This window comes from Trachurus japonicus, chromosome 1, assembly GCF_045865225.1.
Source record: "Trachurus japonicus isolate A0001 chromosome 1, Traja_1.0".
NCBI lineage: Eukaryota > Metazoa > Chordata > Actinopteri > Carangiformes > Carangidae > Trachurus > Trachurus japonicus.
In genome coordinates, this window is record NC_140907.1 from 20,688,862 (window position 1) to 20,716,311 (window position 27,450).

Genomic DNA, 27,450 nt, shown 5'->3' on the forward strand with positions numbered 1-27,450 from the left:
GACGCTTCGCCTCTTATCCAAGGGGCTTCATCAGTTCGTACGCATCAAGTCTCACTAGTCCGCACCATAGGCTGTAAAAAACAGGTCGGTCCGCACTAGTTGGACGCGTAGTTTCATATTATCTGATACATATAGAGTTGATTTAACTAAATCGGGAGTGCATAACAGGGTTACTTCATGAAGCAATACTCGACAGTCCAGTTCCTGGTCATGAGCAGAAAAAGGAGCAAAACACTTAGCAGAGGATGGTTTCGATCCATCGACCTCTGGGTTATGGGCCCAGCACGCTTCCGCTGCGCCACTCTGCTACGCCTCCATACCGCACGCACTCCTCATTATATAGTCGGCCTCGCCTCTCCATCCGGCTACATGTAGCCTGAGTGTCACTGAATGGGTGCAAGCTAACAACAATAGTGCAAAACTGTTATATTTCAACGAACGAACAAGGTACCGACGAGATTAACGAGAATAACATCGCGACACGGAGCACACGACGTTTCTCCTACTGACCTGGTGCAGTGTGTGGCCTGTTCCTACCGCTGTGGCGTGAATCAACTCCCAGTCGTGAGAGTTTGTGGCAGTTCTCGATCCTCTCCATCTCTGACTCAACTCTTTCACTGTGGCTGTTGTAATAAAGGCAAAAAAAAAACGGCCTGAAAATAAGTTTTAACAATTGCTAAAATACGTTTCTTGAAACCTTCTGTGAAATTCTCTAAACTGTAACGCAATAGCATACAAATTTACCACATTTAGTGGAGAAAAACACATACATAAATAAATATTTTGATTAAAATCAGTGTGGGCAAAAAGTGCATTTAAAGTGCTTACACTCCTTTCTTGTCGTGTGCCGAAAGACTCATCCCTGTGTTACATGTAATTTCACCCTTTGCCACTAGAGGACACTGCAAGCCATGGTATATTTACTAAGTTAGTGTTGATAGACAGAACAAACACATTGTAACTCAATTGTCTTTATTTTAATTTTAAAAATATCTTATAATTCAATCTTCACACCTCACAATACAACACAGTTTATTTCAAACACCAAGATGTGAAACCAGATAAAGTTAAATGACAGGGAGGGAAAAGCATAGACCCAGGTTAAGACGAGTTAAACATGATCTTTCTAATACAAAGCCATTATTTACAGTGTGTGGTGGACTGTCTGCTCTCTCAGGGACAAAAGTGATTTATTCACTTTATCCTAAAAGTTTAGGATCAGGATTATCTGCTGATTTCTAACAAATCAACAAGTCTGTAACAGACCTGTTGGTGTTGGTGGAATAAAAAATGAACCACAACAGCATGACCAACCCTTTAATTACTAATGTCTCTGACTGCCTGATGACATTGAGCTGCAATGTATTGGTGTAGGGAAGAGGATGAGCACTTCCAATACACTGCACCTTGCTCCATTGCAGCAAATGCAGCCTACTACTTTCATTACATGTATGAGAGAGACAGAGAAGTCATCGGAAAGAAGGCTTCACACTAACCACTATGACCAACTCCACTTGTCAAACAGAGGGAGTTACACATAAAAATCTGCCTCTGAATTAAGTGTTACATGTTGGAGTTCAGAATGAGTCGAAGCTAAACTACTGTGGATCTCAGACAGAGATATGGGTCGTGTGGGAAACTAGATAAGAAAGAATGTGAGTCCCGGTAACTCATCTGGTAGAGCACATGCTTTTAATTTCGTCTTTGTTCCAGCGGCCATGTGTGTTCAAACATGTTTGAGTCCAGCCCGCACTTCCTCACTGTGGCTGAAATTAAGCCAAAAGCCTGAAGAAGTAACTTCTTTACATCTGGGGTCTTCTTCAGTAAATACAACTGAATCTACAGTTCAGTCTTTGTCTTTCACTTGTCTTCATATGTTTGGTGATTTTGTTGGATGACATATGATATTTGACCATAGTCTGTCAGACATATATCGAGGTCTTGCCCTAGTCTTTGTTTTAGCAGGTTTGTTTCAACTCTTAAGAGGTCTCCGATTGCAGCGCCATGCTTCTTGTGGTTGTTGCGTCCGATTGAAACTTGTGAGTTTTTCAGCAAATGATCTCTACTTCTTTAACGTCCTCGTTCTGCTCCTCCTGTTCCTGCTGCTGTATCCCGTCGTCCGCATTGTCAGTCTTCTCCTCTACTTCTCCTTCCGTTGTGCCGAACTCAAGTTCTCCTTCCCCCTGCTGCCTCTGCCCCCGGCCCCTCCTCCTGTCCTGCAGGGCGCAGGGCAGACAGTTTGCCAGGAAGAGGACAGCGGAGAGACAGACCAGAGAGAGGACAGCGCCCACGCCGACCTCCAGCTCTCGAGCTCTCTGTCCCTCGTCATCACCCTCTTCCTCCCTCTCTACTTCCTTTTCCTGGCTCGGGGAGAAGTACACCGAGCTCTCCTCCTGGCTTGGCATCAGCACGGCTCTTTCCAGGTTGTTCCAGCTGACCATGCCTCCATACCCCACCTCGCTCCACTTTCTGTTGGTCATCCTCCTGCTCACTCTGTCGTAGTAGTCGCTGCTCACGTTGCCGCCGTTGTCCTCGTCGAAGTTCGATGTATAGACGTTGCTGTCTGACTCAATCAGTGTGTCTGAAATGTCAAAATCAAACTCCTCGCCCTCCTCGCTCTTGTCCCCTATTGGCTGCAGGAAGCCCAGGTCTAGGTTCACTCTGATCCAACCAGAACCTCTCGCCAGCCTCCTGGTCCCGCCTCTTCCTCCTCCGGCGTCCGTCCAATCGTTGTTGCCTTCACTGATGAAGTTGGAGTCGACTGCCTGATCATCGCAGGTGGAAACCAGAAGTTCTGCTTGCAGTAAAGGTCCGCCGCCATCGCCCTGCGCAAAGATGCGCTGGTTGGGGCCTGGCGTCACCATGACTACAGTTTCAGCCAACGAGGAGAGACGCAAGAAAGAGGGAAGTTCACTGAAGGAGGAGAGGAGGGAGGCGGTGTCGTCGCTGAACTGAAGCCAAACACTGATGGATGCCTCCTGCAGGGACACAACAGAAATGAATGTAAGTCTCTGATGTTCCTTAGTAGTTAGCAGTCCCCGCCCTCGTCCCTACGTCACCACATTCACGCGCATCCCTTGGCTGCACACACAGAGAGGACCGCCCCTTTATGCTGTTCTCTCTCCTCATTGGATAAAGGTTGTAGGATACAAGGAAAGTTTTCTCCTCGGCTTACAGCAGAGCAGAGTGACTGACAGACCCGTGTTTCAGACCAAACACTCTATAGAAGTGATTGCTGTCGGAAGATATAACTATTTAAGACTTATATTAACACAAACATTCCACTTACTTCTGCTTTAAACGAGTTCCCAACTTTTTGCCCCCATCTTGACCTGTTTTTTTTTCATATCTCACCTTTAACCTCTTTTTCTAAGCGAATAACTCATCAGTGTGACAACAGTCCTGTTGAATTTTGCACCCTGGTCTCTAAAAATTAACCGTGGATAAACTGTATGAAGAATATTTCTTCAAACGTCACAAGTGGCCACTCTCTCACCTGGTGGTGGTGGTACAGGATGTTGTAGGCTGTCACTGTGGTGGTGACGATAGAGGGGTGAGCGGGGCTGCCTGAAACCGACATGCCGAGGCCGCTGACCACCTGTACGGACAGGTCCGCAGGGGTAACGGGGTCAGAGGTCACAGTGATATCACATCTGCCCAACGCACCGTCCCACTGCTCAGAGACGACCTGAGAGAGAGAGAGAGAGAGAGACTGTGATGACCCTCAGTAACAGGCGACCTTCAGCCGAATTGATAAACGTGTTGCTCCTACATGTAGTGATGTCTTCCCGGGCCGTAAACCAATGAGGGTGTTCTGGGCGCCGAGGAAGGCCACTTGAGGGTCCTCGACTCTCAGCCAGTCACGGACCAGCTCCGTCACATCCACGAACCAATCAGATGAGCCCAAGAGATGTGTGGTTCTCCTGCGGGGGTCCTGAGCTGTGAACTGAGTCAGGACCTGGATCGAGGAGCGCTGATACACCGGCATGCACCTGAAGAGTCAGGACGCACATCAATAGACAGCGATAACATAATTTATCACGAAGTGGCACAGTGACCTTGGATCTCAGAGTACAGATAAGGTGGTGAGCCTCAACAGGGCTTCAGATAGATAGATAGATAGATAGATAGATAGATAGATAGATAGATAGATAGATAGATAGATAGATAGATAGATAGATAGATAGATAGATAGATAGATAGATAGATAGATAGATAGATAGATAGATATCATCACGCTCGTACCCGTTCTCTGTGAAGTGGTTCCAGCCACTGATGGCGTTGAGAACGGGGTCTGCCAAGGACACTCGCAAGGGCACTGATGGAGCCCACACCTCCAGACAGACAGAGCCGCTGAGCGCTCCCAGATGAAACTCCACCACTGCACAGGTGTTGCCCAACCCCGACTCACTTCCATCCACGAAGAGAGTGGAGCAGTCACTGGACACCTGTGATTATGGTGGAGACGGACGAAGAGAAACAGCTTAGTAAGCAACACACATCTCTGTGATTATTTGTCGGCAGGTTAACCATATGATTGGTCCTGTCTAAAGTCTAGTAGTAAGTTTTTCCAGGTTTTTGTAACCCTTGTGTGTTGCACCTTGATCGCGTTCTCATTGGTCGAGTGACACGTGACAGCGGAGGTGACATCTGACACCTTCCCATCACGGCTTATCGTCAGCACAATGACAGGAAGTGACACTGGCTGGTTGGTCAGTGTGGCTGTGTTGATGATCATGTTACTCTGAGGACAGAAAACAGAAAACACACACATCCAAAGAAGAATTAAGTCTGATTAAATTGATTTGAAAGGCTATTAAGTGTTCAACCTTTGGTTTGGGAATTAATTAATGCATTGAAATAAAGGAATGAATGAATGAAGTACCTCTGTGATAGGAGCAATGCCCAGGATGTGTCGATCAGTGAATGAGAAGATGCTCACTGCTGCCCCTTGTGGTGATGGGGGATTACTGCGTCCAGAGTACTCCACCCACCAGTTAGCCGACACGGTCATGGCCACACCAAAGCTTCGCCTCAGTCCATCGACCGACAGGCACACCACCTGCTGAGGGACAGTGGGACTACAGAACGACAAAAAACAAAGATGATACAGATACAAAGAACTAAACAATAATATACAGGTCAACAGCAAGGTGCAGACACAATATTTACGTCACCACCACAGTGGAGCTTCATGTACTTTATGGTGCTTCTTCAACACATCAGACTGAGGTGGGATCAAACCGGGACTCACCTGTGTGTGTGTTTGAGTGTGCTGTGTTTGTGGCAGAGGATGGAGACCACATCGTGTTTGGAGCCTTGGCTTCTCTCCAGAGTCACTGCCCACAGGTCAGAGGTGAGAGTTCGCTGGGCCACCATCGCCACCAAACCTTTCTTCACCTTCAGCCTGAACACACACACACACACACACACACACACAGACATTCAATGTAAAACTACAGTTTGCAGGCAAACATCCGGCTTCGCTCTATTATCCCGTGTGCTGCTTACCTTATCACAACAAACTCAGAGCTGAAGTTGGCCCTGACACTCACAGACACCTTCACCGGCTGTCCAATCAGGACTGGGCCCCGGTGGTAGCGAATCACAACATGGGAGTCCAAGCTGAGCTCCTCCGCCTCCTGCTCATTCAAGCAGGCTTCCTCCTCCTTGGTCCTGCCGACCTCCTTCTCCTTCTCCTCTCTCAGCGTCACAGCTTTGATGTGGAAGAGCTGCCTCTGGGACTGAGCCGCTCTGTCCTCCACACATCTGGATGAATGTTCAGGAGATGAACAGATGTTCAGAGAAGTCAGCGAGAAAAAGTCTTCACATGTTATTAACACACTCTCTGTGACGTACCCAGTTGCTGTGTCAAAGGAGGAGTAGAAAAGCTGTATTTGGTTTCTCATGGGACCCCACAGAGATCTGAGGGCCCCAGGAGCATCCCCATCATCCACTGGGTGGTATCTGAAGGAAGAATAAAAGTTCATGTGTTACCCACTGTCACCCATGCTACTCCTCCACCCTGAAGTCAAAGGCTACACAGCAAAACTCACCTTTTTGAATTAGCTTTGTGTGTTTTATACTGTTTTATTGCTGTTTTTAATTGCATTTCACTCTGACTTTGCTCTATTTTATGATTTTTAAAGTGTAAAGTGTCTTTGAGCATTTGTAAAAGTGCTTACAAATAAAATGTATTATTATTATTATTATTATTATGGCTCCTCACCTCTGTGAAGGAGGAGTCACACGCTGGCGGGTCACAAAGTTGCTGTGATAATGTCCGCCCCGCTGCCGTCCACGCTTCTGCATGCGGTTTTGATTGTGGCTGTTGATCTGCCGCTTGGCCAGATCCTGTTGTGATTGGTTGGCATTTTGGTCCTTGAACCAGTCACTGGGAAGAGCCAGAGTCACCACACACAGCCCCAGAGGAGGCTGGGAAAAGGGGGACAGATTAAAGCAGGTGAAGGGGACGGGGGTGAAATGAAAGGCTGCGAGACTGAGCCTCACCTGCGTCAGACAGGAAGCTTTGTGCTCCTCTGTCTCCTTGAAGGCGTGTAGTGTGATGCAGGAGCTCCTGCTGCTGGTGTCGCCCTGCTTGTGGAATAAGGTGCTCACCCTGAACCTCTCCTGCCCTCCCTCATCCCTCTCCCTCTCTACGTGCTCCGAGAGGAGGGAGGCGGACAGAGGGGGGGAGAGAGGGAGCACAGTCTCTGATAGGAGCTGTGGGAAGATGCAGAGATGTGGCTAGTTAGCTTCTAGAGGGCTTAGTGTCAAACCAGCAAACTATTTCACTGTCGTTTTCCTCTTACCTGTCTAACTGAGTAAGGGCCAAATGAGGCCTGTAGACCCGCTCTGGGGCCCCATTTGGGCGGTGGCACCATGAAGAGGCTCTGAGAGAAGGAGAAGGGGCTGGAGTTGGAGAAAAGAGGGCCAAGCTCTCCCTGAGACAGAGGGAGGAACTGCCAGGGGGAAGGGACCACTGACATCTGAACCGGCAGGGAGAGAGGGAGCGGAGGCTGCAGGAGGGATGGAGGGACTGAGGGAGGAGGACACAAGGAAAGAGGAAAAAGTGTGAGTCAGAGTGTTTAGAGACTGAAGCAGGTTACTAGGCCACCTTATCTCTCATCTTTTACACCTGTGGGTGCGGATAAGTTGCCATTGAATCGGCTGGTCGAGTTTTGGAGTTTCCCCATTGGCTGTTGCTCTTTCAAAGTGACTTTACTGTGAATAAAGATGGATTTAACATCTGTGTGACATCAACCAGAGGTTTCTGAAGAGCAGTTTTGAATCCCCACCTCTAATACCCTGGTAGTCCAAAAAACAGGACTTCTGCGCCGTGCAGAGTTGAGACTCCCAACTATTCCCCAAAGCACCCGCATCATCAGTGACACTTTAAACCTCAATAACATGTAAATAGTTAAGTTACATAAAGAGAGACCAAATCTGTTTTTGTACCATGCTATGAATCTGGTTATTTCTGTTGTAAAGTTGGACGTTTTTAACATATGAGTCTTGGGGACTGAGTCACTTTTGGAGGCTGACATACATTTGTATCAGTGGGTGTTGTTCACAACCTGCAGAGCTGCCAACTTACTGTAGTGCATTTGTCACTGGGTTCTCAAAAAGATACTGCTCATTCATTGAGTGATTGCAGACATGCAGTTACTCAGAGCATAATGCATTATTGTCATTTGGCTCAAGGGAGATGTACAGCTCTGTATCATCAGCATAGCCATGAAAGTTAATGTCCCCGATGATGTTATCAAGTGGAAGCCATAATGAAAAGGAGGGGACCTAGACAGCTTCCTTGTACAACACCAAAAGGCATGCCGTATTTCATATTATACATACACATAATATCTCTAAGACTGCCATAGCATTGTCTCTTTTTATTAATGTATTGGAACCAGTGAAGAGCATACTACACCCCTAATGCCCCTCCCTCTGATGAGATGTTGTCTTCAACCTGTTGAGTCACACACACAAACATCCACGTGAAGACTCACCTGCCATGCAAATCCAGAGCAGCAACAGCATACCATGTCCTCTCCTGCCCCACCACACCCCAGACCAGCTGTCATCCGCCATTTCCTGTGACCTGAAGCAACGCAGTGTCATGTGACACAGTGAGTACAACATTATTCTGCATTAGACATCCTGCGGAACAGGACTAGCCAATCATACACGGGTTTCTGTAATCACAACCTCTGAAGATAACAAGGTGTTTTTTGTTGTTCTCATATCATAACTAAACTAAAACTAATACTCTTATAATGAATGAAGGTATAGCCCTTCACTCGGTGATAATAAAACTCTAGGCCCATTCATTGGCTCCTTCCTTAGCGGGTCTTCATCAGCACATCTAGTTTTTGACGGACAATGAAATTAAACTGTTAAATCAATATCAGCAGGTTTTACAAATCCTGGCTTTAAAGTTGTAGTGTGTGTGTGTTACATGTCTGTTAAATGTAACACACAAGTCATTAAATGAAATAACACAACATTGATTAAATTAGATCCACAAATCTCTCAAGATATTTTTCAGTAGCCTATTTGTTGTTTTCATGACCAAGGCTTTAAGTGCCTTCTGCTGTGGCGAGGATGCGCTGTATGTGCCCTTTTTTTCTTTTTGCCTCTGCTGTCTGTGACTCTGTGCATGCCACTGGGTGGAGCTAATAATTGTGTCAGCGATTATCCCTCACTTGCCGGTGCCTGCATTTGACTTGGGAATCAGTGTTTTTGTAATTTGCTACATAGAAGCTTTAACACAGTTCAAACTGAGCACATTTCAGCTGCTAAAGACCATGTAACATAAACAAAAGAACAAGCTTTAGTGGCGTGGAGTGTTTTGTCAACCAGTGTTTCAAAGGTGGCGTGTATTTTAATTTTTATTTTAATGTTTATTTAACAGGGACAATACATACAACATTGCCACAGAAAATGGAAAATGCGATGCATATAAGACATCTAGCTTCAGCTAATTTGCAGTCTTTGTCCCTGGTCAGGCTTTGGAATAGGATAAAATATACTGAATACAATAAATGCAATAATACAAATACAGTGGATAATACAGTTCAAACCAGTTCAAGCCCTCAAACTCTTTACTAATGCAAAGATGCAGCTGTTTCACATGGATCGTATATGTCCATGTGGGAGCAAGTCTCCATTATAAAAAGTTATAAGGATCAGCTCCAGCTTCCAAGGTTAAATCTGGTTGAGTCAGAGGTCAAAACCAATCAGGACGTACTAATGTGCAGCATCAACGAAGAGCCTGTAGCAGCCAAGGTGGCCAGTGTTGCTGTGCAGCAGTGAGCAATACACAAAGACTAGACAGCTCAGTAACATGCACTTTAAGACAAAGTAAGCACCATCCTCACTCACAGCCACATAGTGGACACAGTGTAAAACACCAGCTCGTTGCAAACAGCAAAAGATGTATTCTGCAACACACCAAAAAAAAAAGATTAAGAAAAAAAAGAATGCTAGAAAATATAATGCCTAAAATAACCCCCCCCCCCCCCCCAAAGAATAGCTTTTTAGATAGATAGATAGATAGATAGATAGATAGATAGATAGATAGATAGATAGATAGATAGATAGATAGATAGATAGATGTTAGATTTAGTGTCCAGTTGTCTTTATACTCCTCCTACTCCTCATCACATAACAGATTCATTAATGTTGGTCAAGCCATCTGACTTGAGTCAAGTTGTGACTCCCACAGCTCAGATCTGAATGTATAGATGCTCAAAGGGTGACAAAAAGCAGCTTAAGCACTTTAAGACAGGGAGTCAGATATTCTGAAATATTTACAGATTGTCACTGTGACTCAGTGAAGAGGGGTGGTCCTGAACCCACCTGTGAATTCACCTGCTGTGTTAGTTTATGAAAAGCACATGAGCGTGTTATAAAGCATGCAATGCAACTGCACTCCAGCTGGGTTCATCACTGGAAACACCCCAGACTGTTGTTGTCTGCAGTGTGTCGGTGTATCCGATTGTGTTTTGTGAGTATTTGCAGCTCAAATCAAATTGATGAAGATGTTTTCTTCATTTATCTGTGTGTCGTCTGTTTGCATGTTTTCATGTGTTGCTAATTATGTGTTGAGCTCCAGTCTTGACATGGTGTCTAACTGTTTAGTTACCGGCTGCCAAAACATGTGTCTGATACAATATTAGCTCAGTGATGATAAGAAGATCAATGTGGTGGATGGTGATACATGTAGTGACTACAGTCAGGTGTCCTGGTGCAGAGGCCTTGCATTTGGACCTGAATCTCTGTCTGTCTGTCTGTCTGTCTGTCTGTCTGTCTGTCTGTCTGTCTGTCTGTCTGTCTGTCTGTCTGTCTGTCTGTCTGTCTGTCTGTCTGTCCGTCCAAAGAGCAGATCCAAGGTCGTTTTAAACCAATTAGAGCCCATCATGCAGCGTCACCGACAGACACTCAAAATCAGCCAACAACATTACACACACACACACACACACACACACACACACACACACACACACACACACACACACACACACATAAACAGTCAGACAGCTCAAGTGGGAGGGAAGAGGTGAATTTGAGACCCAAACAGCAGAACATGGAGCTCAGAACAGAACAGAACAGAACAGATGTGTTTCCACATGGGATCAGTCCCCCTGAACAGGTCACATTACACCATGAAGTCCGCACACTCACACACAGACACACGCACGCCTGTCCTCCTACCCACCTGGATCTGTCCTTTTTAGTTACATCTTTTCGTTGAGGTGGACTAGAAGCAGGTGTCTCCCTCTGTCCGCGCTCGAAGCCACAATCACAGCCTCCAACAGGATCTAACAAAAAACACTTAACTGTATTTTTCCCCAGTCTTCTCTCCCGCTGCTGCTGTAAACCTCCACTCTGTCTTCGTTCCCTCTCTGTGCCAGATTCACACAATACGGATTTATGTGTTTAAAACGGTAAATAATCCCCCCACCCTCCCCCTCTACTTATGTCCCTCCTCCCTCCCCCTCGTTATTTATTATTTTTTCTTATAGATTTCTGCTTCTTCCTCAACGCTTTGTTCGCTGATCTCTCTTCTTTTCTTCCTCAAGTCATTTTTACCAAAGCCTGGGGCACTTTTTTGTATCATGTTGTTTGTGTGTGTGTGTGTGTGTGTGTGTGTGTGTGTGTGTGTGTGTGTGTGTGTGTGTGTGTGTGTGTGTGTGTGTGTGTGTGTGTGTGTTTCATAATGTGTGGTTGGTGTTTAACATAATGTGTCCATCACACAGTAGCTACAGTTGTGTTGTATAATTAGAAACTGTCTGTGGTTCAGTGGTTATGCGGCCGTTGTGCATTAAGATGATAAAGTGTAATTTTGAGCTTGGCACTGTAAATCCCACTGTGTGCTGAACTGGACATGTGTCACGTTGGGCTTTATTTAGTGGTTTATCCCGTGAAACATGAGTGACATGTGATGGCAGCGCTGACCGGAGGGTGGCCATCTATTTTTATGGCTAATACATGGGTAATTGTCTTGGTAAAGTGATATGATAATTATATATTTAATGTTTATTCTATGTACGTTTTCCTAATTGTGGGGGACAGGACTGTTACATGACTTGTTTAGATGATGGGAGAAATTAGGTTTTGAGTCCTCTTCTTGTGAACCCAAAGCAGGTGGTTTTATACCTGTAGAAAATTCAAAGCAGCATATTTTCCTCTTCTCTTATGTTTTATGTGAAGTGCTGATCCAAGAGCAGTTATTCAGTATTTGTGGCTCTTCGATTCAGGATTCAGGGTCGTGTCCTCGTCTCCTCTCTCAGGTGGAGCATGATGACAACAGGTCAACAGGTCAGAGAGAGAGAGTATAGATCTGAGGTCAGCACTACTCCTACCTTTTACCTATTACCACGCACACACACACGCATTACATATTTGTGTGTGTATGTGTGTGTGTAGAGTGGTAATAGAGCAGCAGAAGGGGCTTAGGAGGACAATGGATCTGACACCGAGAGGAGCTTAACATAGCAGAGACAAAAAAATGAAATGCAGCCTCAGTATTCGACTACACAGACCTCCACCCACTCCACTACATCCACACTGTTCATATTCCTGCAGCACAGCTCCGTCCTCCATTGCATTACTCACAGTGTCCTCGTAGTGTTGCAGTAGTAAAGGAGTAATATCAACATGGTGCACAGTCTTCACACTTCAGCAAAGTCCTTAACTCTAATAGCTCTGGGGTCACAGTTTTCCAGGGGCCTTGAAGGCATCTTGTCCAGTTGTCAGTTTGTCTGTGATTTCAGACGTGATGGTGTTTGTGTCCAGCTCAGGTAGGTGGTAGGTTATGAGGTAATGAGGTACAGGTTACGAGGTTACTGGTATAGTAAACAACAGCACTATAGTTAATGCTTACAAGATCTGCATACAAAGTTGTGTTGATCGAAGATGCAGGTGTTAGATGAGCAACTGAGAAAATATACACAGGATATAGACACAGGATAACACTTTAACAGGAAACCTCTGTAGGCAACACCAGGTGTAAAAATAGATTATGAATTAGGATTATTAGGTTGATTCAGCAACAAAGACACAAACCACCAAATTAGGAAAATGTGGCTAATTTGGAAAATGCTAAGAAAAGTCCCTCAGGGTAAAGATGGAAAAATTCCTTTGTAGAGAAACGAGGGGGACACCCTGAGGGAAAAGCCCCACAGGGTCTCATCCAGATTTCATTATTGATCATCAGAAACAGCCTAATTAGACAAAACATTTCAACTGCAGTGTTAAAACAGGATTCACTTAAGATCACAGGTGCTGTAAACAGGTCTTCATGTTGTATTGGTTGATTTTTTGGATAAGGAGACATCAATCCAACCCCTGCAATAAACACGCAGGAAGAAGGAAACGGTGATTGTGTCAAGAAACTAATAGAAACTTGTCAACAACCTCCTCTCACCTGACTTCTGCCTCCACAGATGCTGATATTTAGTGGAGTCTATTCATCTCGTGCTTTTTCTGTGTTCTGCAGCATCAGCTTCATTTTCCTGCGGTGTCTCCTGACCCACTTTAGAGCATTTCATTTGCTCACTGTCCGTCTGCTGCATAAAAACACTGATGAATGTTTGACTGATAATCCCCAATTACACTGCCTTTATCATTTTGAGGTGCTGGCTGCTCTGTTAAAGCCGAAGAGGCAGAGACAGCAGAAAGCAGGCGGGACGCTGCCGGTGGTGTCCCTCATTGGACTGTCTGGTTGGCTTTACTGAGGCTAAAAGCTAATCATGAATCTCACTCTGACTGTTGTGGTTTCTATCTCTGGCCCACTGCTGCCAGTCCAACATCTTGATATACAGTTAATTCAGAAAGTCTTTGGACTCATTCACTGTATTCACATTGTTGTGTTGCAGCTGAAACCATTCAAAGAAATGTTCTTTTATATTTATATTTACTTTATATAAATATTTAGACCTTAAAGTTCAGTTTCTTCCATTTCTGTGGATCAGATGTTTCTACAATTTGATTGGACATAATGTGGAACGCTATAAGGTCTCACAGCAAATCTTTTTGCCGTTACTCAAGACTTCTCTCAACAATTATGACAAAACTTCTCACAAGCGGGTTAATATTTTCTATTTTTCTACACATCCTTGTCTCTCTCTCCCTCCCCTGTGTCAATCCCTCACAGGATAATCTGCAGCTGTAATCTGCAGTCATCTGTCATTGTTTCTCTGATGGGACATTTGCAACGAGGCCAGATTATCATCTCATACCGTGACCTGACCAGGGAGGATGAGGCAAAATACACCCACTCACTCACTCACTCGCTCACACACACACACACACACACACACACACACACACACACACACGTAATGTGTTGACCATATCTGTATTTCATCCTGTCCCCTCTGTACCTGTGTGTGTGTTTGTGTGTAGATGGCCATTAGACATACAAACAGCCTACAGACAGTAAAAAAAAAACAAAGAAAGACAATTTCATTTCAATACAAGGGTCAACGCCCTAAAAAGCAAAACAAAAAAAATTAAATTATGCAATAGAAAACTGCGCACACGTCAGACTTATATCTTCAGAGGAGACATTTTGTCAATCAATAATCTGTTTCACTTGTAGTACTACTGGATGTTTTAAGACAAACTGTATTTTATACATGGTGATAGCTGATAAATCATATACACACGTCAACCCAACCTGTAAAAGTTTATAGGACTGTTCACCTTCGCCATGGCAGCAGGTGTCAGTTTTGTAGTTAATGTTAGATTAGTTTAAATTATCAACAACAAACAATTACATTGTCATTTGGTAACCAAAAAAAAAAATCATACCAACACCCAGTATGATCAAAGACATCAACTCAGGTCCTGTCATTTTATATCTTTAAATCATTAATGTAGTGCATGTTACTCATCACCGACTCTTTTGGGGGAGAGAAATGAGGCCACAGAAAAACTCAGGCCCGTACTTTGAAAAGTGGAAATGGCGTCGTCAGCAGGCGAGTTTCCAGAAAGTTAATGAAATATAGAAAACATCTGCACAGCTGCAAAAAGTGATAAGTGTTGATTTTTGTCCAGACTTTTTGTCACAAGACTAAGGTGAAATGCAAAAATAATCTAGAAATGTAGAACAGAAATCCACAAAGCTTCTTCTACTTCCAAATATAAAACTTCTCAAATGTCTGTTTGTCAGTTGTAAATGCTTTCCTTTTATTTGTAAATGAATTAATACAAAGTCTTCCTGCATTCAGAAAGTTTAACATGTCTGGCACCAGTTGGTCTCAGGACGGTGGCTGTTTTACCAACCAGACTGAAGAGACTGCAAGACTGAAACTGTTGCGTGATGATGAGCAGATATTCACCCACGACCGTGACATCACACCCAGACAGAGACAACAAGAGAAAGTGGGAGGAGGAAAAGAGGAGAGGAGACAAATGAAAAGAACAAGGAGGCGAAGGAGGAAGTGAGTAAAAGAAGAAGAAGAACGGGAAAGAGGAGACATAAATAACACAAACAGGAAGTTGGTGTCAACGGCAAAGGAAGCCACATCACTGCACGTTGTAACCACCTTCGTCTCTCACTGTCTCCTCCTCCTCCTCCTCCTCCTCCTCGCTCTTGTCTTTATTCGCCAAAACTTTCCATTTAGTACCTACTTGAAAGGCAACAAATCAGGTCAAACACAATGCAAAAGTTCACACATTTAATCACAAATAAACAACAGCAACAGAGAAACAGACCAATGTTGACCAGACGATGGGTCCAGTACAGAGAGACGTCCTGAGATTAGCCTAGCTTAGCACGAGGACGGGGGGGACTGCTAGAAACATCTCCAGAGCTCTACACGCTGTAGCTTAGCTGGGCAGGAACTTAAGAAGCAGTTTGGGATGCTAGCAAAAAGTAGTATACTTGAAGTTCATTCAAGTATGCTTGAGTATAAGTATAAATATAAGTAACCTATAGCAAGTATACTATAGACCATGTACTTGTAGCATACTAACTATTTACATACACTTGTGGGTGCCTTCTTCAGCTACCATAGTGGGTAGGGCCTGAGGCCAGGAGCAGATGTCATCAGGTGGTGCGCAACCTTCACTGAGTGTAGAAAGTATACTAATTTAATACTTATTCGAACTAAATTGGAACATTTTAAGTTTATAAAAGTATACTTTATAGGTCATTTTAAGTTTACAAAAGTACACTTTCAAGTATACAACAATACACTCATCTGTACTAAGTATATACTTCTAGTCCACATTTTAGTTTATTGAAGTATACTTTATAAGGTCATTTTAAGTTTACAAGTAAAGTACACTTTCAAGTATACTGCCTCAGTTTTAGTATAAAATTAGTATACTTGTAGTGCACTTTAATAAACTACTTTTTGCTAAGGGAAGTGCTGCTAAAAACCCAAAATATATGAACACAAAGTACAACAAGTGTGTTTTCACAGTAAAGTAATAGTGCCAGACCAGTAGCATATCACATCGTAATATACAACTTCAGTCAGGGTGAAACACTGTAAACACTGTGAATACCATCAGTGCAGTTAACACATGCTAACACAACGGCTTCTACTGTGAATGGTCACTTTTACATAATCTTAAATAATGTCTCAGTAGGTCAGGAGTGACGACGACAATGACAATGATGATGATGACAGTGACGACGATGATGATGGTGGTGATGATGATGATGATGATAATGAGGCACCTCAGTAGTTGCAGCCACTGTTCCTGGCAGACGAAGGCTCTCTGCTGTCACTGACTGCCAGTCGCTCCAGAGCTGATTTGACAAGGCACAGGGAAAGCAGCCATATTTAATTTAACTGACTGTGTGTGTGTGTGTGTGTGTGTGTGTGTGTTCTTGTACATGCTACGTTGTGAGGACCGAGTTTTTAACCCACAGAGTGAGGACATTTTTGGGAAGTGAGGACATTTTGGCCGGTCCTCACTTTTTCCAAGGGCTGTTTGAGGGTTAAGACTTGGGTTAAGACGTTAGGTTATAATTAGGTTTAAATTAGGTTTAGAGTAATGGTTAAGTTTAGGCATTTGTTTTGGATGGTTAAGGTTAGGGTAAGGGGCTAGGGAATACATTATGTCAATGACATGTCCTCACAAAGATAGATTTACAAGGATGTGTGTGTGTATGTGTGTGCATTACCAGGGTAGGACAGTCTCTTCTCTCTCTCGTCGTTCTTAACAGTTTTCCCTCGATGGTACGACACTGACACAAACAGAAAGGGACAAATGTTAAGATCACACATCTTACTCTCGTGTTTTGTCAACAAATCTCATGCACATACTCAAACAGAGGCTGTGTTAGTCAGTACAGTACAGTGTATGTGTTGAGTGGGTGCGTGTGTGTGTGGGTGGGGGGTCTCACCACTGTGGCTCTGTGTGGGTCCAACCCAACGGCTCTGCCTCCTGTCTGAAACTGAAAAAATGTAAACACTGCAGTTGTAATTGATAAGTGGCAACTCCAGGAATGAAACCACAGACTGTGTGTGAAGTAGACAGATAACATCCACGTTTTATAATTAGAGCTAATGTGAATTATTGCACTTTTTATTATTGTTATATGATAATTATATTTGACTTGTAACACAATAAACGTGTATTGAAGAACACTGTATTGTGCTGGGTTGACATCTACAGACAAGTAATACTGTGTTACTGAGTAGTGAAGTAGGCTATAACCCTAACTACCCATTTAGAAAATATAAAATCCAAAAAACAAAAACAAACAAAAAACATTAATGGAGCTCCATGTTCTGGGCTCATTTTATTCTATGTAGTGTGTGATGAATGCTCAGTAGTGTCTTTTATTCTATTTTTGATTGGCTTATGTATGATATGAAAAGAGACAAATAACCAAGTCCAGTTGCTTTTGACTTAAATTTCTTTGGGGATAACGATGACCTGGACAAATGAGAATATTCACAGGCCTATGAAAAGAGAGTTTGATTTTGAGCAGAGATAAAATTGTTTTGAGATGTGTGCGTGCGTGTGTGTCAGATGTTTGGTGAAAGTAGTTTGACTACTGAGGTTTATTTTCACAGTTTTAAGAAATCAAAGAAGATTTCCAGAAATGTGCTCAATTGTGAAAAGTGTGAAATATCCCATCCATATTCCATTCTATTCTATCCCATCCATATTCCATTCTATTCTATTCTATTCTATTCTATTCTATTCTATTCTATTCTCTGATGTCAGGGTGACAGACGTCTTCGAAAACAAGTCTTTCTTGGACATAATCTTTAATCTGAGAAGTCTTAATCTGAAAATGTGAGTAATGATTGTGAACTTGTGTGCGTACACTTGTGTGTGTCTATTGTGCATGCGTGTGTGTGTGTGCGTGCGTGCGTGCATGCGTGTGTGTGGGTGGGGGGTGGGGTCTACTCACATCTCCTCTGCAGTGCTTCGACAGTGGGCCTGGTGAAGCGGATCAGTAAAATAACCAGCAGCGCACAGCAGAGCAAAGCAGTCACCACTTTGTAGGCGTGCAGCTGTCCCTCAACATCTGGCTTAACTGGACACACACACAGATGTAGAGAGAGAGAGAGTCATACAGTAAATGTAGCTGCTGCACGTGCTTCAGTAGAAGTTGACAAAACCTCATTGAAAATATATTTTAGTTGTTGACTTGACTGTTTTTTTGTATTTTTACTTTGGTAAAAGTTTAATAAGAAACATGGCTTAGAGAAATCAAGTGTCTGAAGATGAAAGTACGTTATTTGTGTTAGTGCTGAAACATCCAGACAGCACCCAGAGTTTATTTTACAGTGTTGCACTCAGTAGGCGGAGAAACAAACGTGCTACACCACAACATGATCAGTGTGTTTAGATCACACACATCCTTGTATACTGCATCATGTTAAAACACTGCTGAGTGTAAAATGTCAAACCACAAGAGCACTTGAAATAAGATCATTTACACAGACTGTCACACACAGCGACACACACACTGCTACTCACACACACACACACACACACAGTAGACGTACCTGTGCAATTAACCCTCAGCGTATTACACACATCCAGCTGTGCTCCATCCTCAGAGATGCTATAAGCCTTCTTCATCAGGCCTCTGTCCCATTTTAGCGGACCTTTACAATCTTTCCTCTCACACGCATCTTTCAGAAAATTCTTGGCCTCAATGGTCGAGCAGACAAGTTGTGTTGCATGTTGTGAGGAGGGGGAGGAGGGCTGATAGAGGATCACGTCTCCGACACATTGACTCTTCACCCACTTGACTGTGAGGAAACCCTGGACAGGTAACGGCTTGGGTGTAGTGGAGATGGCAGTTGTTGATGCTTGTGTAGGGCAGAAACAGGTGGTGGTGGCCATCGGGGTGGTGCTGTTGGTGGTCTCAGTGGGTTTGGTAGTCGTTGTGGGAGCTGGTTCAGTTTGTGCTGTGAGACATACATCAGTTACTGTGGTGACCAAGACAGACACAAACACACTGGACTGGAAGACGCAACAGGTCTGAGAGGTCACATCAGTGTCATAAAACCAGGACGGCGTTAAAACTCACAGTGTGTTTCCATTTCCTGGTAATTCTGGTAAACAGGACACGGATGAATATAATGATATATAGAAAAAAATTACATGCACTTTGTTTGCAACTCCATTTGACACAGAGAAGATCAGCAGCAACAACAATGCATAAAGAAAAAAATAACACAGAAATATTAAATAGAAAATAATACAAAAATCATGAGTAAAAAATATCATAACAATGATTCATAAATGTTTAGAGAAAACAAAGACGTGGATACAATCACAAACAGTCTGGTGGTAATGTGAGCCTGAAAATTTTATATTAATAATTGCAGTGATATATATGGCATTGAGATTGTATCTCCTTGTATGTTGCCGTTTATGTCACCTATAAGATGATTTTTACTTTCACATGTATACTCTCGCTACATGATCATACTTTCACATTTATACAAATACACATCATACAGTTTGTACATATATGAATACTGTAAATATCTATATGGTCTGTACTGCCGGCACCGAAAGCCGCTAAACCGTGTTTTGTTGTTTCTAAAACAATGACAATAAAGTTCTATTCTATTCTATTCTATTCTGTTTTGTTCTGTTTTAGTCTTTTCTTTTCTTTTAGTTTCTTCTATTTATTGTTATTATTTATTTGTAGAATAAACAAAACATTTCATGTACATATTTATATTACTGAATTAATTTTACATAGAATTTTTTTTTTTTTTTTTCTTATTTTACTTTTACTGCAATATTTTAGCCTCTTTATTCTCCTGGTACATTTTTGATTAGATTTCATTGCTCATTGACATCTCTTCCTGTTTTATCTCTGACCTCTTGGTACACGGGACGACAACGCACTTAAAATGTTCTACATCAAGCAAACATACCACAACAGATATTGGATTGTTTCATTAGGTTTCTTTTTAAAAAGCGTCTCATTGTGTTTTTATTGCTGACCCCGTGCACAACAGCAGATGATTTTTCTAGTTTGTGTTCCCCGCCGCCTCTCTTAACTAGCCGCACTGATGTAAATCTAGTGTAAGGTAACACACACTGATTATATATGACTATACCGCACACAACCTCACATCAAGTAACCCCAACTATAACTTAAAAGGGTTGGAAATACACTTCTCACACAAACTTCTTCAAACACTGAACATCCACAGAAATATCCACAGAAAAATTATTAAAACAAACACAAACAATGTATTTCTTACTACAGAACTAGGCAGTGTATGTGTATGTACTGTGTATGAAGGCAACATTTCATATAACATAAATTGTTGCAGGGTCTTTTAGTCAGTACTTGAGATCTCTTCATCCTACACATCCATCTCACTAATTATTTGTTGTGTGTGTGTATGTGTAAATGTGTTTAAATCACAACACGTATCCATAAAAGGAAGGATGTTTTACCTAAAGCACCTCTCAGTCACAGTTTCAAATGTCACTGTCTCTATTCAGCGCCGCTGTTGGTGGTTGGATGAGTTTCAGCGGCATGGATTTCAAAGGCAGTGCAGTCAAAAGTGAAACCCTCTGCAGGGCGACCTGCCACTTACTGCTGAATCTGAAAAAGTGCTGCTTTAGTAACCACTGAAGATTTGTTGTTTTGAGAATTGGCTCAAAGGAGTCAGCGAGCGGCCTTTTTTGTTCCTGTAACATTAAATAGTTTTTGTTATAAACAGCAGTGTGCCCCAGACGAGGTTATCACTCAGTCGATAACCTGTTCAGTGCAGAGCTCATGAACGCGAAAGAAATTAAGTTGTCAATATTAGTGGCGCGGTTCATTTCAGCACTAAAACTTTGAGGTTTGGTCGGTTTATTATCATTAGTGGCTGACAGCAGAAGTGAGTGCACTCCTGCACTTTTTATTTTTTATTTTGAATAAATAGAATAACTGAACATACTCAATAAATGCTCTACAAACCAGACGTGTTTGCTGTGATATAAATTGCAAAATGCATAATGACTTTATATTTCACGGTGAAATATTATCTGAGGTCAAGGAGTAAAATATTATATCATTTTGGTAACATTCGTAAAAGTTGAGTGTTTTTAACAGAAGATGCTGCAGGTGTTTTTAATGCCAGTGTTGCCGTTTTTTATCTTATGTAGAAATAGACTATGAAAATGATCAATCTCAAACTTTAAAATAAAATGTTGCAGACTGGGGTTTAACCAGGGAGGAAGAGCGACTAGCATTAAGTAATTGTAAGAATGATAAAATTTGTAAAACTTTTAAAGGTTGTATGTAAAAGTTGAAAAAATTGCAAAAGTAAAAAGATAAAAATAATAATGAATGAATGAAAGAAAGAAAGAAAATATGAAATTGTTAAAAAAAATAAAAATAAAAATAAAAAAATTGTAATTGTGATAGTTGTGAAAGTGACCTAATATTATTTGCAACACCACATAATAAAAGTAGTCTGTGCCGCAGAGTCACCACTTGTCAGAATTCAATTGCACTATAATTATTCATGTCTATAATGTTGTACTTATTCATTACAATAAAAATTGCATTTTCACTAAATATATTTTGACGCTAATTTAGAAAATTCATTAACTCAGTATTTCTCAAGCAAATAACAAATAAATAACCGAGTTATTCATTAAATTGCTTTAGTGTTTTTTTTAAATATTTAAATACTGAATCACTGGAGTTGGTGGAGCGCCCGCCCCATGTGTTGAGGCTATGGTTCTCACTGCGGGTGACCCCGGTTCGAGTCCCGTGTCGAGCGGCCTTGTCCTGCGTGTCATTCCCCCCCTCTCTGTCTCCCATTTCCTGTCTCTCTCTCAACTCTCCTGTCCATTAAAGGCGAAAAAGCCACTAAAAATATACTTAACGCCGTTTTTTTCTACAGTAGCAATAAAATAATGTTGTCCGGGACTGTTGTAGAAATTCTCAGTTGATGCATTCAACTAAAAAGAATAAATAAAGTTGTTTGTGAAATGACAATGACATCGTCCCTCAGCAGGACGAGGCCTCTGTGAACCCGGTGGACGGCTCCATTACCAGAGCTACCTGAGTCAGACACTACAGGTGCACGGTCGACGCTGCAGCAAACACAGTCTTCATACAGTTCTTCTCAGTTCTTGTGGGATGTGATGTTTTTTAAACCATTACTTGTAGACAGTTGTTTGTTTGCTTTTTTTAATCTGCTGCGGCTCAGAACAACATCATCCACTGCAGTGTATCATTCATTCTTCACGGCTCGTCTTATTATTACAGTCTAATAATAAACCAGTGAGGGATTCAGTCTCTGCACTGTGAACAAACACAACGTGCACGTAGTCTCTTTGATACAGGAACAACAGTTTACTGATGTGCTCCTCAGCAAAGCAAAGCTCAGCCTGAACCTGATCAGCTCCCAGTATCATCAATAAAGGACCGGAGCTGACCTCCGATTACATACGGGCTCAGAGCCGCTGCAGGAGGTAAAATCACCACTAACAGTGAGTCTTTGTTGGGTGTGATCTTATTGATTTCCTCCTGACAGTATCCTGCACACTGGGCTGGTGCCTTCACCACCCTACAGCTCTGATTATTGGTGACAATCGTCCACAGTGGCATTTAAATCACCATTATACCCCAGATACAAGAATACGCATAAATGTAAACGGTGTTATGTGATTTTGTATTAGTCAGTGTCTGCACACAGATGTGTAAACTTTGTCCGTGAGGTCTCAGGGTTCTCATGCTGCTCTCTCTCTTTCTCTTGAGACATAACGTAGACCTTTGCCTCATGTTTCCCGCCACCTCTGTGAAAACACGTTTATTTAAAAAAAAAAAAACAGAACAGAGATGACAGAGTTGGCCTAATGCCCTAAATGTCATTTTTGAATGGTTGTGCTCTGTTCAGTGTCCCAGTAGGGTGAGAATCGACCAGCGTAAACAAGGCCTATACACCTGCAGAGTTGCTGTTTTTTGCAGTGACATCTCAGTAGGAAACCGATGTCTTTCACTGCCTATTTACAAGAACAAGCCTCAACACTGGCAGCAGTGTTGCTGTAGCTTGAAGCCACTTAGGGGCTGATACACTGGCTCACTGTAGTGTCTCTCGTTCTGTGAGTGGAATATTTTAATGCTCACAGTTACTCATCTTAACATTAAAGAGTTCAGTGCGTCCATAAGTCCTTAAAACAGGGATGTCAAACATATGGCCCTCGGACCAGAAACCGGCCCGCCAGAGGGTCCGATCTGGCCCGCCGGATGAATTTTCCAAGTGTGAAAATTACATAGAAGACAGAAGAGACATGATGTTGTTGAAATATCATGTATTTTTCTCAAGAAATTTCAGGTTGTTCATATGTTTTGTAAAAGGACAGTTCATTGAATATAAATATTTTAATAACGCACTTGTTCGTCTTTGCACTAAAACAAAGAGAAAGATTTAGAGTTCTCATATTTATAGGTTATAATGTTATTATTTTACTGGCCCGGCCCACTTCTGCTGTATGTGGCCCCTGAACTAAAATGAGTTTGACATTTGACAAACTACCGTATTTTATTATTTTATACACTAACAACATGGCGTGCAGTCAACGAACTGTATGCGCTCCTCCCTGAAGCAAGACTTGTTTCCTTCGTGCATTTTCCTTCGTACAACACAACAGTGCGTACTATAAAAAAATTGGTGCATTTCTCACACCCACTGCTGATGCAGCTGCCAATTATTTTTTTTACAAAAGCTGAAATGTTACTGTGCTTCAGCGACACATCGCACAGCAGCATGAAGTTAAGTGCAGAGTTATAGTAATGTGGCCCATGGGGTGTCATATAGCTCAGTGGGCTGAGCAGCCGCCCCATATACAGAGGCTACAGTACTCACGGCCCTGGTTCAATTCCACCCAGCGGCCCTTTGCTGCATGTCATTCTCCATCTCTCTCTGTCTCCCCATGTCTTTCTTCAACTGTCCTATCAATTAAAGGCCTAAAAGCCTAAAAAAAAATACTTAAGAGTGGGGAGGCCCAGTGACCTCCCCACTCTTTCTCTGAGACGTCTGTTGAAGCTCTAATTACCGTGGAAACGTGACTTTTGTCTTGAGATGCGGTGTTTAGGCATTTGTTGTCATTTACGTTATTACAAAATGAGGGATGCAGGCCTCACGCTGCAGATTGAAGCATCCTGGTGAAACCAGCTTCAGTCGATCGGCCCCTCCACTGTACCAGAGTGGTCTCACTGAAATCAGTTAAAACTATGAGTGATCGAAGGGCCGGTGTTATTATGGGCTGCATAGATGCAAATGTCTATGTGATGAAGTTGACTGAGTTTCCTTTGGCCGCCCTGAGAGCTCAACACACTGCAACTTGAGAAGACAGAAACACAACACAACACAAACAGATGCAGAAAACATCTTCACCAAATGTGCTGCAAATACTCCCAACACAGTCAAATACACAAGCTGCAGATACTCTTGTGTATATGTTTAACAATACGTCCATGTGCACTTATAGTTCAATGCTCTAAAATGAAACAAAAGGTGTGGATTGGGAGTTAAGGCTGCAGTCAGGTACAGGCAAGATGGCGGCGGCGGAGCAGCTCATTCTGAACTTTCACAGAGGTATACACACACAGTCTATGGTCGTAGTAACTGACCATGTTCATCATTACGCCACATACATGGTGTAGCACTGGCCGACCAAGAGGAATCAGCTGGGTCCAACCTATGGTGGCCCTGAGAGCTCAAAACACTGCAACTTCAGAAAACATCCAAGATGGATAACTTCCTCCTCAATGGCACCCAGGTCAACAAGTTTAACAATTAATTTCCAGGCCTGTCTAAGTTAACCTGAACACCATGAAACCACGGTAACAATCAATGACACCCGCATGTGCTGATGGGAAAATATGGCTCATAACTTGTTTATTGTTATGGAGAGAGCAGTGAGAAGGGAAAGAGTTTTCAGAATCACTCTTCATACGCTCTTGTGATTGTTGAATTCATCTTAAAGACATTTCCTGCTCAGGGTCGTGGAAAAAGTCTTAATCTACGTAGAATTCACTGGTTTAGGATGGTGAAGATTAAACCACTGCGTGTGTGTGATGGGTGTATTTAGAGGAGACTCTACCTGAAGCATGATTGTGTGTTAAATCTAACCCACAGTCAAAGTGTGTACGTGTTTGTGTGTGTGAAACCAGCTGCTGAGCTACAGACTGAAGGTGCTGCGAGGACACGTTCTTAATTCCTGGTCCAAACAGAAACTTCTTCACGTGTTTTACACCCAAAACTGTTTCTCCTCGTGTGTCAAATAACTGTGTGTTGTCAAACATTTTGTGTCCATTTGTGAAGCCTAACAGTGACGGTTGTCCCCCTTTAATGTTGTCACGCTTTAACATTGTGTGGCTTTTCAGTTGCGGCCTGATATCCTGGCATCTCAGCGGGTTTGGATCAGAGTCCTCAGTGTTTAGTGTTTAACCAAAAGTAACATGCACTTACCAGCAGTCATGAGAAGAAGAGCTGAGACGGTCACAACAGTCCTGAGGTCCATCACAGAGCTGATGAACGACAAGTGGAGGGAGACGACAGACAGTCTGACAGACAGAGACAGAGCGAAGGAGAATCAAAGACTCCAGCAACAGAAAAACTGATGTGAGAGGAAAGAGTGCAGAGGTGTAAAACTCCTCTCTCTCTCTCTCTCTCTCTCTCTCGCTCTATGTATGTGTGTGTGTGTGTGTGTGTGTGTGTGAATCACTTCATTCTTCTTCCCTGACCTGCTGTTGCTGCTGCAAAAGTGCAGATTTCCTCCCTTCAAAGCGAGAGCTGGGTGAAGACAAGCAGAAAAGGGGTGGGGAAAATGACAAGTGGTGATAAGAAGGGAGGAAGGAGGAAGAGGTAGGAGGAAGACGTGAAGGGAAGAGTAAATTCAATTTATTTTTCAGTATGCGTGTGAGTCATGAGCCACATGAACACAGCGTGGAAATAAAAATGCTAATTCACAATTCAGCCCATAAATAATGAATAATATGATAATATTACGTACATACACACCTAGCACACACCCACGATACGCGCGCACACACATAGTATATGTGTGTGCGCGCGTACACGATTGAGTTTAAGGTTCTTCTCTTAGTTTTTGGTCTTGGGCCGTCTTATCAATCTGACTTGATTTTACATTATGAACCATCCTGGACGCTGAGGTCCCGTTGTTTGGACACAGGGCTGCAGAGAAAAGCAGGCACCTTTTTAATTTGGCTATTTCTTTTTAATCGTTCTTATAAATCCCTTTTAACTAGTTATTTATGTTGCTTTAATGTAGATCTTACAGTCTGAGGTTGTTTTAGGAAGGGAAAACATTTTAGGAATAATATCTTAAGCCTTAAAAAAAACAGTGCTGCTTTTAACTAGTGTTGATTTTTCCTGCTTTCTTTTAGATTCTTGCTCCAGTGTTTTCCTCATGGGGGGGCCCTCCACACCAGGAGTTGAGACAGGGGTATTGCCCTGGGGGTCGTCCTGGCCTGGACGTCTGGGGGGGCACTGCCGTGGCTTTACGGCCACGGTGTGAACTCTGTCCCCTTGTGGTCGTGGCCTGTGAGACTTCCCGGTGTGGACGGCTCAATGCTTTCCTCACCTGGATCCTCAGTGACCAGCCGAATGTCAAAGAGCGTGTGTTCGCGGCTGTGTGCATGTGTATGGGAGGGTCGGGGGTTTTTTTTTTTTTTTTTACATGTCAACCACTTTGTGCTGCATTTCATATGTATGAAAAGTGCTTTAATAAATAAATAAAGTTGGAAAAACACTTATTTTTTCCAACTTAGACCATGATACCAGTTATTTGTATTTTTTTTCCTATTTCTGAGAAAAAAGAGAGGGAGAGAGAGAAAAGGCATATAGAGGGTGAGGATGATTTGGAGCCAAGCACCATGATTTAAACTTGTTGTGGTTAGGATTACTTCTTCAAATGTTTTAAATCTTTCATTTTTATTGTGTTATTTTTATTATAACGTTATAAGTTTTATTTTATGCATTTTAAGTATTTTTGTTGAAGTACATTCAGGTCTCTTCTAAATACTCAGATTTTATCTCTAAAATAAAATAAATAAAATAGAATAATAAAGATAGAATAACATGTCAATGTCTTATGTCCGTGATGTACTGTTTAAGAGCATTTAACACAAATTTCTAAGATAGCAAAGTGTTGTGCTTACAATTTATTTTACTTTATTTGAATTCATTGTACTTTGAATATTGTACTGTTTAGATACATTTTGTGACCATTCACATTTAGGTAAAACAATGAGACACAGTCAAGGAACTTGTCTTCATTTGTCATTCAAAGAACATCAGAAAAGAGAAAATCTTTTTTTTTAATAACACACACACACACACACACACACACACACACACACACACACACACACACACACACACCTCTATATGGACATAGGGGAAAAAAAGAAAATTCATGAATGAGATAGACAATTTCCAAAACAATTTGGATGTCATACAA

The 27,450-nt window shown here is 42.4% G+C and overlaps 2 protein-coding genes and 1 non-coding gene across 3 annotated transcripts; all 3 read right to left on the minus strand.

Annotated features, from left to right (window-relative positions):
• Positions 1–236: 236 nt before the first annotated feature.
• trnam-cau (transfer RNA methionine (anticodon CAU)) lies at positions 237–308 on the minus strand. The gene has a single exon. It is a non-coding gene; the product is annotated as a tRNA-Met (tRNA).
• Positions 309–2,001: 1,693 nt separating this feature from the next.
• tmem132a (transmembrane protein 132A) lies at positions 2,002–10,893 on the minus strand. The gene is made up of 14 exons (XM_085779747.1): positions 10,721–10,893; positions 8,010–8,101; positions 6,813–7,039; positions 6,511–6,723; positions 6,230–6,435; positions 5,860–5,967; positions 5,512–5,769; positions 5,255–5,407; positions 4,886–5,081; positions 4,601–4,744; positions 4,246–4,448; positions 3,773–3,992; positions 3,497–3,688; positions 2,002–2,978 (listed from the first exon to the last, which is right to left on the minus strand). The coding sequence occupies exons 2-14, from the start codon at positions 8,089–8,091 to the stop codon at positions 2,049–2,051; spliced, it is 3,132 nt and encodes a 1,043-aa protein (XP_085635873.1). The 5' UTR covers positions 8,092–8,101; positions 10,721–10,893; the 3' UTR covers positions 2,002–2,048.
• A 4,378-nt stretch (positions 10,894–15,271) lies between these two features.
• On the minus strand, positions 15,272–25,568 carry cd5 (CD5 molecule). Its single transcript, XM_085789179.1, has 6 exons — positions 25,437–25,568; positions 18,600–18,899; positions 17,891–18,016; positions 16,871–16,921; positions 16,649–16,711; positions 15,272–16,270 (listed from the first exon to the last, which is right to left on the minus strand). The coding sequence occupies exons 1-6, from the start codon at positions 25,486–25,488 to the stop codon at positions 16,200–16,202; spliced, it is 663 nt and encodes a 220-aa protein (XP_085645305.1). The 5' UTR covers positions 25,489–25,568; the 3' UTR covers positions 15,272–16,199.
• Positions 25,569–27,450: the final 1,882 nt, after the last annotated feature.

Coding starts and splice junctions, on each gene's coding strand:
- tmem132a (XM_085779747.1), bottom strand. CDS start 8,091: ATGGCGGATGACAGCTGGTCTGGGGTGTGGTGGGGCAGGAGAGGACAT. Junction 5,968..6,229: donor GTGACTCCTCCTTCACAGAG/GTGAGGAGCCAT, acceptor TTCTTCCTTCAG/ATACCACCCAGTGGATGATG. Junction 4,449..4,600: donor CCAATGAGAACGCGATCAAG/GTGCAACACACA, acceptor CCATAATCACAG/GTGTCCAGTGACTGCTCCAC.
- cd5 (XM_085789179.1), bottom strand. CDS start 25,488: ATGGACCTCAGGACTGTTGTGACCGTCTCAGCTCTTCTTCTCATGACT. Junction 18,017..18,599: donor TGCGTGTGAGAGGAAAGATT/GTAAAGGTCCGC, acceptor GTGTGTGTCCAG/TTAAGCCAGATGTTGAGGGA. Junction 16,922..17,890: donor CGAAGCACTGCAGAGGAGAT/GTGAGTAGACCC, acceptor ACATTTTTTCAG/TTTCAGACAGGAGGCAGAGC.